Source organism: Zophobas morio, unplaced genomic scaffold (genome assembly GCF_036711695.1).
Source record: "Zophobas morio isolate AGI-343-1 ecotype UQ-CSIRO unplaced genomic scaffold, CSIRO_AGI_Zmor_V1 ptg000012l, whole genome shotgun sequence".
Classification (NCBI taxonomy): Eukaryota; Metazoa; Arthropoda; class Insecta; order Coleoptera; family Tenebrionidae; genus Zophobas; species Zophobas morio.
This window is the reverse complement of record NW_026972117.1, coordinates 23,028,856-23,043,004: the sequence shown is the minus strand read 5'-3', so window position 1 is coordinate 23,043,004 and position 14,149 is coordinate 23,028,856. Positions and strand designations below refer to the sequence as shown.

The following is a 14,149-nucleotide window of genomic DNA, read 5'->3' as shown; positions in this document are numbered from 1 at the left end:
AATAAGAATATAATTTTCCATATTTATTTTTAAAATTTTAGAAAAAAGACACAAATTATTGGCCGAAATGTGTCGTTAAAAAATAGTAAAAATCCTAATAATGCGTAAAATTCATTGGTGAGGCACTGCCTCACCTGCCTCATAGGACAAGCCGCCCCTGTTGATGACATTCAAAAATCGATGTCTGCTTTGATAGTATTTTTTATTGCTGTCCGTAAAATCTCGTACATAGATAATTACTTCAAATAAGCTAAAATGACAGTAGAATTTCCGAAATGAATATGTTTTAATGAGAAAAAAAATGTTGCTAGTTCAATTTTACACATGCTGAAACACTAGTTACATTCCCTGATCCAACTGCATATGCAACCAATAAAACAACTAAGGTCTTCAACTAACACCCTTCGAATGGAAAAACTTCTAAACTTTCGCACATAATAAATTATTTTCTATAGAGCAACTTCTATCTCAACAAAACAAAAAATTTTAGTAAACATTTTATACCACAAAACTCTCAGAAAGTAAGCTGAACTTATAATTTTTACTTCCCGAGCGTAAGCAAAGGAAGTATTGTAATCGAGTCCGTCGGCCGACTCTCTACTTTTACGTTTTCTCGATCTTTCATGACCCCTAGAAGACGAAGAAATAGGTCTCCCATTTCCGTCTGTCTGTCCGTCTGTCCGTCCGTCTGTCCGTCCGTCTGTCCGTCTGTCCGTCTGTCCGTCTGTTGTCACGGATTTTTATTAGACAGATAATCTCCGAAAGTACTCGACCGATTGTTGTGAAATTTTGTACTTATATTAAGAATATCATGTAGATGGTAAAACGCTAACCAAAATTTGTCGAATCATCCCCACCACTAAAGCGATGACGTCACTTCAAAATTGTACATAGTAAATGGGTTTTCAATTGTATAAAATAACATAGTCCTACACATGTAGTTTACAACTCTGAATCGACTTTTCACCCGAAACGTCCAGATTTTTGGAAAAAAAATCAAAATTATAAAACAACATTTTGAAATTTAATTTTTAATCTGCTAACCAGAATGCTTTGAAATGTTGCAGATGTTTTAAGGCTATAAAGAGCATCATAAATCTTTAGTCAAAAAATATTTGCTTATCCCCTCCAAAAACTTGATGACGTCAGCTCAAAAGTTTGTGGAATAAATCATATCTAAAATGTACAAAATATGATGAGTCTGTACTTGTGAACTATCACTCCATTAATATTTTTTGGATTTGCATATACAGGGTGACTCAAAAAAATTAATGAATGCGTAAATATATTTTATTGATTTAATCAGGAACTACAAAACCGAATGCTCTGAAATCTTGCAGATGTTTTAAGGTCATAAAGAGCATAATAAATGTTTAGTCAAAATATATTTGCTTATCCCCTCCAAAAACTTGATGACGTCAGCTCGAAAGTTTGCCGAATAAATCATATCTAAAATGTACAAAATATGATGAGCCTGTACTTGTCATTTATCACTCCATTCATATTTTTTGGATTTGCATATACAGAGTGACTCAAAAAAATTAATGAATGCGTAAATTTATTTTATTGATTTAATCAGGAACTACAAAACCGAATGCTTTGAAATCTTGCAGATGTTTTAAGGTTATAAAGAGCATAATAAATTTTTAGTCAAAATATATTTGGTTATCTTCTACAAAAAACTGATGACGTCAGCTCAAAAGTTTTCCGAATAAATCGTATCTAAAATGTACAAAATATGATGAGTCTGTACTTGTGATTTATCATTCCATTCATATTTTTGGATTTGCATATGCAGGGTGACTCAAAAAAATTAATGAAGGCGTGAATTTATTTTATCGATTTAATCAGGAATTACAAAACCGAATGCTTTGAAATCTTGGGAATATTTTAAAGTTATTATAAGCATGGTAAACTTTTGTTCAAAATGTATTTGTTCATCCCTCCTAAAAAAATTGATGACGTCACCCTTAAATTTTGCTGAATAAATCCTATCTAAAATGCAAAAAATATGATGAGTTTGTACTTGTGATTTATCATTCCATTCATATTTTTTAGATTTTCTTAAGAGGTGGTTCAAAAAAATTAATGAAGTCAATTTATTTTATTGATTAAATTAAAGGCAACACTTATTATTAGTATTACACCCCAACCAACCCAATTTGGTAGACACAAAATTTGTTAAAGGAAAAACTCGGTTGAAACATAAGGGTAGCACGCTTATTTACATCGACTTTAACATTACAGACCTGCATTTGTTTTATGCGTTCACTTGATTCCGCGAATGTGAAATAGACATGTTTATAATCAACCAATTGTGAATTTCACCGTCAAGAATTAAAATAAAACCCAATGTTTTATATAATAAGCGGAAGTCGAAGCAATAAAACCGACGGTCGTTTTGTTTACAGTTTCTGTGTTTGGCTCTCACGTATGCTGTTACGCCTGTCATCTTAAATTAAGAATGTTTATACATACACGATTTTCAGTTGCCTCTGATACGTAGGTATACGTGAGTAAATTGTTTCGTTATTTTATTGATTATTACAAATCAATATTCAAACGACCCAATTCATTTTCCCGAAAATTTGAGAATATAATAATTTTATTCTTAGTATTACACTACATCTATCCCAACTGATATACGTGTCCTTGCAAAAATGTTGATGACGTCATCGCAATTTTTTTTTAAATTCCCACTACAAAAATGTAATGAGAAAAAAAACACAATAGGCATGCAGTCGTCAAGTTTCCGACAGCGAGGGAAGTACTGTCTAAACTCTTTAGACCAATTTTTTTATTGAATTCTAAATACATAATTTGAATAAACAAATTTCCCATAAAATTCTCCAAATTTACGGAGTTGGGCCGCTATTTCTTAACACAGCACAGAAACGAAGTTCTAGGAGCCCTACTTTTCACAACATGTTTTAATCGCGCACTCTCAACTAACATCCCGCAAAAATGATATTTCATTGAGAAAAAAATTCTGCCACTATTTGTAGCGAATCCCCTCATTTGCAAGAACATGGATCTCCTGTAACTAAAGGAAAATATCATTTAGCAAAAGTTACTTTTTTTTGTATGACTGATGATATTGATATATTTTTAGTTTAAAATTTACTTAATTCGGTGATGAAGATGTCTCTTAAAGACTTAAAATATGTTATTCAAATGATTCTTACCCTTTAAATCTCTGTCCAGTTGGAGATGAGCCTCCATTACTTGATAACGCACAAGATCAAAGTTCTAGCAGCACTACTTTTCATTACATGTTTTAATTGCACACTTAGAACTTAAAACGCAAAAATGTTATTTCATTAAGAAAAAAAATCCTACCTTTTAGGCTTCTACTTCTGCTAGTAGTTGTAGCGAATCCCCTCATCTTCAAAGATACGAACTGTAAATAAAAAAAATATATATCATTTAGAAAAAGTTTTTTTTTTTATATAATTGAATGCTATAATAATTTTTTTATTTAAAATTTGTACAATTCAATGCTACGGTGGCCTTCCTAATCCAAATGTCACTTAAAACCCTAAATATAAAATCAATTCCACAATGATTCTTACCCTTTAAATCCAGCCCAAATGCCTTATCGTCTGTCCGACTGGAGTTGAACTGCCATTCCTTAACGTACCTCAGGCTCGAAGCTCTAGCATCACTACTTTTCACTACGTGATTTAATCGCGAACTCGGAACTTACCACCGCGCACTCGAAACTTAACATCCCGCACTCGAAATTAACATTCCGTAAAAATGACACTTCATTAGGAAAAGAATCCAACCTTTTTGGTTTCTACTTCTGTTATTATTTGTAGCAAATCCCCTCATTTGCAAAGATATGGGTCATCTGTCACTAAAGAAAAATTTCATTTAGCATAAGTTAATTTTTTGTATAATTAAATGGTATTTTTTTTATTTAAAATTTGTTTAATTCATTATACATGAGCCGTCCTAATACAAAATATCAATTAAAAACCCAAAGATAAAATCAATTGTACAGATCATCCTTACCCTTTAAATCAAGTCAGAATACTTAATTGTCTGTCCGGCAGGAGTTGAGCTACCATTTCTTGACGCAACTCAGGATGAAGTTCCAGCAGCACTACTTTTTACTACGTCTTTTAATCGCACACTCGGAACTTAAAACTCCGCACCCGGAAATTAACATCCCGCAAAAACGATATTTTATTAAGAAAAAAATCTTACCTTTTTGGCTTCTATTTCTGCTAATAGTTTTAGCGAATCCCCTCATCTTCAAAGATACGAACCTACTGTAAATAAAAAAATATATCATTTAGAAAAAAATAATTTTTTGTATAACTGAGTACTATAATTTTTTTTTATTTAAAATTTTTCAGTTCATCGCTAGAACGGCTTACCTAATATAAAATGTCACTTAAAACTCTAAAGATAAAATCAGTTCTACAAATAATTCTTACGCTTTAAATCTAGTCCAAATGCCTTATCGTCTGTCCGGCTTGAGTTGAGCTACCATTCCTTGACACACCTCAGGATCGAAGTTCTAGCAGCACTACTTTTCACTACGTGTTTTAACCGCATACTCGAAAATTAACATCCATCCATTAGGAACAAAATCCCAACTTTTTGGGTTCTACTTCTGCTACTACTCGTATTTGCCCGAATACCCTCATCTTCAAAGAGCCTCCTAAATAAAGAAAAATATCATTTAGCCGAAGTTTTTTTTTTATTTTTACGCGTCTTAATATATATATTTTTTTTATTTAAAATTTGTTTAATGCATTATTTATTACCATAGTTAGTACAAAATGTCACTTAAAAACTTAAAAGTAAAATACATAATATAGATGTCATATATCCTTTAAAATCAAGAAAAAAAAATCTGAAAAATTTGACTTATTCTTGTTGTTCTGCTAATATTTGTAACGATTTAAGCTTCAAAGATACGAACTGTAAATAAAGAAAAATAATTCCAATTTGCGCTCGGTCTAGAATGATTATCTTCACAACCTTGGTTAATAATATTCTATTTGCACCGTAAAAAACTTGTTGAATCGTTACAGAGGTCAAGTTATGCAAAACATTATAGAAGAAAATATTGAAAAAATTTTAAGTATATATGTAATATCTAGAAGACCAATGAATGTTTCAGTTATTGCTAAACAGTATGCATATAAGCTAAATATTTCCAGAACGCTTTTAACAGAAATCATTGAAATTTGGTACACACGTAAAACTATTTGAATTCTATCATCTGAAATATTATTCAAATTTTCATTAACGAAAAAAATCAAAATTATAAAACAACATTTCACAATTTAATTTTGAATCTGTAAAACCGAATGCTTTCAAATCTTGCAGATGTTTTAAAGTTATGATAAGCATGATAAATGTTTAATCAAAATATATTTACTTATCCTCTCCAAAAAATTGATGACTGATAAATCCTATCTAAATTGTACAAAATATGACGAGTCTGTCGTTGTAATTTATCATTCCATTCATATTTTTTGGATATACAGGGTGACTCAAAAAAATTAATGAATGCGTGAATTAATTTTATTGATTTAATAAGGACCTACAAAACCGAATGCTTTGAAATCTTGGATATGTTTTAAAGTTATCATAAACATGATAAATTTTCGATGAAAATCTATGAACAGTGAGCGAAATTGCACTTGAATAATTTGAATTTGGAAAAAACTCAATCAAGAAAATCGTTAAACATATGCAACCATGTGCACGTTAGCGCTTTTTGGGTAGTGGGTAGTTCTGCTTGGAATTTTAGTTAGAGGGTTGGTTGAAAAGAGCGGCTTGGTAGATGAGTCATTCTGTTCGGTGTGAGTGTTGTGACTGTAACTACGTGGTGAGTTAGCCAAGTTTAGTTGGTTTGGTAGTTAATTAAAGGGAGGAAGTCTTTGTTTAACGACATTATATCGTAACGACGACGACGTCACAGTTTCCCCAACACGCGTAGCTAATTCTTGCGACTTTCTAATCGGAAAAATGCGAATTTTCGGCCGGCACTAACACGTGCTGTAAATTTGTTTTATTGTTTGTAAATTCACAGATCTGGTTAGGATTTTCATCCTTAACTGGTTCTAATACAATTTAATAGACATTAGATTTGTTCAGACTGAGCACTTGCAGGAGTTTTCATGAAATTCACTTAGTCAGGATAACAGCCATTGTTTAGAAAGTTATGGATAACCTAACTTGCCCCACTCTGGAAAAGACCGTGGAAAGTGCACTAGAATTCATAATATCGTGAACTAAGGTACGGGGGGATTAAAAATCTCTCCCTTAGGCACTTATTATCATCACATCACCGAGATATCTTTCTCGTAACGTGGAAAGCTATATTACCGAGATCATTTTTTCGCAAGGTGGATAATTAGATCACCGAGGCGTACATACCTCGCAACGCCTAATACATTTCTGTGTTATTTATTTATCATGTGTTTTGTTTAAGATAACCTGGGAACAGTCCACGATATAAACTCTCAAAACTAATTGTTTTAAGTAACCAATCACTTGGATCAAGGCATCATTTAACACAATGTAAATTCTTTGTTTGAATCGTTGATAAAGTGTGGCATAATTTAACATAAGGTAAATTCTTTGTTCTGACAGCGCCCATGTTGAAAACGTATTTTCAAACCGAGCACATGCTTGAACTGTAAAATCTTATTGAACAAATTAACGACATTTTGGGTCATGCATTTTATTCCTTCGATTTAGAACATTATTTGCACAACGCCACAGGATGAATCACATTTCTGGGTAACATATTTTTGACGCATAATTTTTGGAAACACGCGTTCGACCGACGCCATTTTGAACCTCCAGATTGTCTGCTATATTTTTGTTTATGTGTTTATTTGGGGGAATGTAAAACGATGGCCCACAATGCAGCTGAATAACTTCACTTTTAAAAATCTAACCAATAACTCGAATGGACATGAAATATTGTACTCATGTAATTTTGTAAACTTTGAAATTTTTCACGTCATACAATTTTTCTGTATCTCACAATTTTAACTTCAGTAATTTTCTTTGCTGTATAATTTAAATTAAACGTAAACTTTCATGCTCTCCAGTACTTAATCTCACGTAATTTTTTATCTGCACAAGTTTTATTTCACACCAGATCTTTTTGTTTTTATAAATCTTTGCTAGTTTGGATATACATCAAATTTGACGTTGATTAGCTTAACATTAGAGTGCAATAATAAGTGCCACTTTTTGCACTCTAAACCATTGAGATATGAGTCATTTTTTACACGATTGTAGAAAAAATACTTTGTTGAGATTTTGTTTCTGTAACGATAAAATATCGGTACCGATAAAATGTGGTCGTCTTTTTCTTTCGCATCTGAAATTTATATTTTCATCCTTGTCATTTATCGCTTCGTTATCGCTTCGGTAGAAACAAAATCCCACCCCAAACTCTTTTTGATTTTATAAATTTTTGCTGGGTTTTTGTTTTGTAAATATTTTGTTGAGTAATGCTTCCATCATATGATGTCCTGATGTCCAATCTTAATGTCAGATAAAAATTCTTTGCTGTTTAAAAATTTCACGAGAGTGTATGGAGAATTTCAATGTTGTTTATTGCTCTTTGAAACTTCGACACTTGTTCAGTTGTAGTTTAATATCAGAGTCATAGAAAGTGAACATTTAAATGGAACTGAGGTTAAATAACACATAAATGCTTGGCAGAAGCGGAGAGGTGCTGTGCGGCAGTGCTTGCGAATAAAATCAGCGTCGTGGGTAGGAGAATAGCCATGACCAGGAGCCCCAAACTCCGCTCGTGCTATAACGCCCCCTATGGATAATTCAGATTTGTCTTTGTTTTTATTAAATTTATGATTTTCAACTATTTGCATTGGTTCAGAACGTTTAATTTGATTTCATTCAATGTTTTTTTTTTTGTAGCTGAGCATTAAGCGGTGTCTTCAACGGGCACAACTTAGTAGCAGCTTTTTTTTTTTCTTTTTTTTTTGTCAGTGGAGGAATAAATAATTTTGTGTCCTCCATATACTTTGCGTTTTATTTAGCGGTACTTTTCCAACCTTGGGGTCCGCGATTTTTTTCGCGGGCTTTTCAATTTTTTTCAGATATCAGTTTAAGGCGGGATGTTTGGGTTATCACAACGTGGTAAATTGTCAATCAAAATATATCTGTTTAGTTGACGTCATCTCAAAATTTTGCCGAATAAATTCTACCCAAAATGTGAAAAATGTGATTAGTTTTTACTTGTTTTTAGTATTACACTGCACCGTTGATATAAGTGTCCTTGTAAAAATGTTGATGACAAAATTGTCCAAAGAAAAAACTAAACTCGAAAATGCTGGATATGTTTCGTTGTACTTCAGGAGCGAGGGAAGTTCTGTTGAAACAGCTTTCGACCAATTTTTTAGATTTGCCTATACAGGCTGTTCTAAAAAAATTAATAACTGAGTCAATTTATTTTATTGATTAAATCAAGAATTGCAAAACGGAATACTTTGAAATCTTGCAGACATTTTGATGTTATTGTGAGCTTGGTAACTTTTTAATCAAAAAGTCTGTTTATCAACGCTAAAAAATTGATGACGTCATCTTAAAATTTTGCCGAATAAATCCTAAAAAAAAATTGCAAAATGTGATCACTCTATACTCGCAATTTATCATTGCATTCATATTTTTTAGATTTGCTTATATAGGATGACTCATTTTGGAATGAAAAAACTCAGTTGAAACAAACGCGTAGCATGATTCTTTCCATTTACTTTAACATTGCATACATAGCTTTATTTTACTTTAGTGTTAGTGTTATCATAAAAAAATAAAATTCGCAAAATCAAATTAAATAATTTTTCGAAACAGCTGGATTTAATGTACTGTACGTTGTAGGCCAGAAATTTCTGTTGAAATAATCTTCGACCAATTTTTTTAATTTACTTAGTATTAGATCGACTCAAAGAAATGTGTGAATGTGAATTAATTAAAGTGTTGGTGATGTCATCATAAAATGTTATAATGGAAAAAACCACTGGAACCATCTACATACCATGCTCTTTTACCTATTTTAACATTCGGCAGTTAGCTTTATTTTAACTTATATTTTACAATTTTTCGAAGATTCTGTATTTGTTTGCCTGTGGTTCAGAGACGAAGGAAGTTCTGTCTACGTAACTTTAGACCGATTTTTAAATGTCTGAGATGTAATTCTACAAACTTCCAAAAAATCTTCTTACTCCATTCTGCCTCCAACCCCACTTCCACTTTATCCAGCAAAAACTAAAAGAATGTTTTTCAAAAACCGTTTAAACTTCACTTTAATACTTTATCCACCAAAAACAAAGACTTTTTTCAAAAAACACTCACTCTTTAATGAATAATTAATAATCGAAGAGACATATTTACGGTTCCGCGAAGAAGTCAATACTGGTTTTGATACATAATTACACCCCCCTTCGACTCCCTCGGTGATCTATTTTCCAGTCGGCGGATTCCAAGAATCGAGTCATTGTCTCGAGTATTTGCAAGAAATTCGCCGAGTGATTTTTTGCAAAAAATGTCGATTTTTACAGAGTCACAATAAACACAACCCGGTAAAAAGTAACTGCAAAAATTCAATTAAAATTTTTGAAAAATTGCCTCGCCTCGAAATAAACAGAATTTTGTTTTTTACTATTTTGAAATCCCTAGTGATTTATTTTTTAAAGAATTTAAAAGAGTGTCGGGACATTTGATGTTTTTTGAAGGCGATTAATTTTTAAAGAATTCTAAATTGAGCAACAAAACTTTACACAGATTCTTTTAGCAACTACTAAGTCGATCGTTTTGAAATTTAGTACTTATTTTGAGGTTGTCATCAGCCTGATAAATCGCCAACAAAAATGATCTATCCACACCAAAAGTTTGATGACGTCATCTAATAAAAATATGCTAAGTGAATCCTATTTAAAATATTAACTTCACCTGCTAGGGAATTCCTGTATGAATTACTTCAGACTAATTTTTTAGATTTGCATATACCTAGTCAAAAATTAATAAAGACAACATTTCCTACGCCAAATAAATTTCACATTTTCTAAATTGTGTTATTTTAACGTTTTTTTTTTTTTGTATGTTTTTTTAGTTCAAATAAAGGATATGTCTTGCAGGAAAAAATACTTTTTCTAAAATATTAATTTTAGCCCCTCGTGCGATTAAAAAAAAACAAATGGGCTTTGCATCTCCAAAACAATTGTGGAATTTGAATAATATTTTAGAAGATAGAGTCTAAATACTTTTACCTATGCACTGGTAACACATATTTAGCTGTATCTATACTTTTTAGCAACGTTGTATACATAATTTTTATCTAATATTGTATGTTTGTTAAATTTTAGATTTTCGTATTTTTTTCCAGATAAACCTTAGCGATAGCAACAGTAGTTAAGTCGAACTTACCCGTTTTCGGACCTTTCTGGATCCTCTTCGAAGTGGACAGCACTAACACAACACATTTTGAACAACTTTTATTAACAATATAATCGAAATTTCACGAGAAAACGCACTACTTTTGAAAACTGAACACAATTGCCTGAAAAACGTTGTCGCTTTTTGCTGCTCGCGTAGCAAAAAACGTACGTATGAATCATGATGAACTAGTCAAAATAGTGTTTTATATTATGATCCCGAAATTGCACATCTTCGGATTTAATTAAGTATCTTATAAAACAATGTTTGCATCAACTGATACTTTTTTAATAAATTCACGTTTGTAGGAAAATGCTTTTTGGTTTAATTTTGTTTCCTATTTGTAATTTGAAAATTATTTGGGAAATAGTTGTTTTAAATATTAGTAACCTTTGATGTTTAATCACAAATTGTCGTCCTACTACAATTTTTTTCTTAAAAAATAATGTGTATTCAATCAGTGTTTCTGTACTCTGTAACACTGGAAAAGTAGCACATTAAAATTTTTGTAGACATAAATACCGTATGATCGAAATAAAAGCGGTCTGATAGACCATAAAATTCGTTTTTAAAATAATACCAACGGGTGTTAAACTGTCAAATAGCTGAAATGCCAACGTCATTATTTTAAAAGTAAATTTCATGCACTGCTAGAGTATTGTAAAATTTACATTAGAGTTTTACTGTCGTAATGAAAGTCTAGTGTTTTCCTTAACTTATTAATAATTGACATAAAGTCGCGATCTTTTCTATAGAACCACTCCCTAGTGTAAATTTTCAAAATTTGTTTGGTGTAAGTGACCTTGACGGGTTTCTGGGGGAAACTTATGTGTCAAAAATTCGACAGGTTAGATGGCCCCATTGTCAATGTAGATATTTTATTTTAATAAATAGTTGAACAGAACATACAGTCTGTACGGGATACAGTGCGGCATAGCTGAGGGCAACCGAAATATTCGTGTTGTGCTAATTTCGATTGCCATATCAACTACGGCTACCAACCGCGTTCGGCGTAAAGTACTAGATGACAGGGCTACCAACTTGACTTTTTATCGAGTGGTTCTGTAGAAATGACCGCTACTGTAAATGTGACATTTATCTTATAAAATATAAAAAAGTGCCCAAAACTAGTCGCTAAAAATGGTTATTTATCACAAAAAAAATGTTATCTTTGATTATGTCAAATATCGCATTTTCTGTTTGGGAGTTTTTAACTATTTTCATTGTTATGTAATTTTAATAATTTATTCCTTATTTTTTCGATACCCTACAGAGATTTCTTTGCTCCGCCTATGGTTACATGTCTAGTTACCCCAGTTATTTCTTTGCCCCTCAATTGGTAATATTGGTATCCCTGTCAGTCGAAATTGACGCATGTGTGCCGCTCGTGTTGTGTTGGTGTTGTGTAGGCAAATTTGAAGATTTCTAAAATAAACTGGAACTCTGGAGCCAAATCGTACTTTGAACCGATACAAATAATATATAGAGATGGATAATAAACCACAACAACTCTGGGACGGTAAACGAGAAGCTCCGAAAGGACTACGACTTCCAAATACACCGCCGAGTCGTCTACTCGAAGAATCAAAATCACCAGCGGCTACGCCAGGAAACGCGAAGAAGTCATCAAATTTGCCACCACAGAAACAAGACGTTAAAACGTCGAAATCTAGACTGTCAGCAGACGCACCAGAGTTTTTCCCCTCATACTATCAAAGTCTGAGTACAGTTAACGCCACACCAGCAAATGCCACACCAGCGAACTCCGCGAGCTCCATACAGAATAGACTAAAGAAACATAAAGTAACAGACTCAAATTCGGCTCAGCAATCACTTACTGATAGCGTTGATGACTTTGTTGGATCTCCTGATGACATTCGCCTGAATCATCTCATCGACACTCTAACCAAAGACCCTGGCCAGTTTAGTGATCTCTTAGACATATTTATGGATACTTTATGCCCGTACTTCGGAGATGTTTTAGTTCTTTCACGTGCAGCTCAACTTCTAGTCCAACAGGTACTACTAGCACTCGTTGGTAGCAAAACGTGATCACAATTATTTTGTAGGCGATCAATCATCCAAGTTTTCGATATTCAGCGGCAAAACTGTGTTGTTTCATTGAACAATATTGTCCAGAATTTCGAGCTGAGCTTCACTTGACATGTCAAAAAGAACTAAGTAATAATTTAAACAAATCAGGCTTACTGCTATTTGTGGCTGAATTGTATACTCAGCTTCATCATGAAAATATTTATGGAAACTATCTAATTGACGCTTATAAACACTTACTACAAATTGGTGGAAATGATAATGTGAAATGTATTTGTCAAGCACTGAAAGTAATTCATATCTGCGTTACTATTTTCTATATTAAGAAAATTTGTTTTTTAGTTAACAGGATACTCTCTTGAGCTATATAATAAAAAAGCATTGGATGAAGTTTTTACTAAATTAATTGAAGTGCAGCCAACTGTGACAGGAACTGCTGCAAGCCTAATTAATTCCGTCATTAATTTAAGGAGTTCACAGTGGGGTCACACTAGTCCAACAAATACCAAGTAATACACATTTTTGTAAATAAAAATAATCTTATTTTTTGCGATTACAGTTCTAATTCAGAAACGGAAAATCCTTTTTGGAATGAAGCCCCACCACATACTGTTTTCTATAACACTGATGGTTCGAAATTTACTTCAGAGGAAAATGAGTTTCTTGCAGCAAATATAAACTCTACGGATGAATATCTAACGTGAGTTAAATAATTGAAAGTGAATTAGTAACTTGTGTACATTTCACAGAGACGCGTCTGACCCTGATGAGCTGTATGATCCTGAACCAGAAATGGATGAAGAGATCCAAGCTGCTTTTAAAGAGTTTGTTAAGTTGAGTAATCGATAGTTTCGAAATTTTCTTTATTAAAATTTAATGTAACTTATGTATTTAAAAACGTAAGTTTAAAAAAGTTTAGCCCTCTGTATATATAAAAAGAAAAAAAAGGACTATGCTCGTAGATCATAAGAATAAAGGAAAGCCTTAATTATAAAAACATTATTTTCATTCCAGAGCTGACACATTTCTTCCACATGGACAAAGTGAATTGATTTTAAATCACCATGTATGTACGAAGCTATACGTCAGAATGTCATAAAATTGTGACAAGCGTTTTTATAAATAAGGTTATTATTTTTTGAGAACTAATATTGGAAATATTTATTCTCGAACATTATTGCATAGATCAAGACGTTTCCTCATTTATAGGTTAAAAACGAACTGAAAACATCACATAGTGGTTTTGTATTTGTTTTTCTTTTTTTGTATGGTTATTTACAATGTGTTTGTTTCATTTTATAGGTGATATTATTTATTCGCTGCATCAGTTGGCCTTTAGATGACCTTTAAAAATTATATATTCCAACATGCAACAGTTAAGATGTGTAATTCGCGATTATGTTGTAATTATTGTAGCCAAAATAGCTTATCTCAAGGCCATTATTTATGGTAACATTGAACTGGAGTTTTTGCACAGCTCAGTGTAATATGACCGCTGACCGTTGCTAATGCGTTGTTAAGGTGCAGAAAGTCCATTAAGCTTTACGATTTCTGATTTTGTTAATTGATACACAATTAATTATCGAATTGATAAATATATGTTAGTTTTATATTTCTGCGCTTTCATAAATACTTACCTATCCGACCACATATACAGAGT

General features: G+C 32.3%; 1 protein-coding gene across 1 annotated transcript; it reads left to right on the top strand.

Annotated features, from left to right (window-relative positions):
* Positions 1-11,797: 11,797 nt before the first annotated feature.
* Positions 11,798-14,101, top strand: LOC135128037 (polyadenylate-binding protein-interacting protein 1). Its single transcript, XM_064054841.1, has 5 exons — positions 11,798-12,456; positions 12,507-12,779; positions 12,832-12,998; positions 13,049-13,189; positions 13,239-14,101. The coding sequence occupies exons 1-5, from the start codon at positions 11,926-11,928 to the stop codon at positions 13,336-13,338; spliced, it is 1,212 nt and encodes a 403-aa protein (XP_063910911.1). The 5' UTR covers positions 11,798-11,925; the 3' UTR covers positions 13,339-14,101.
* The last annotated feature ends 48 nt before the right edge of the window (positions 14,102-14,149 follow it).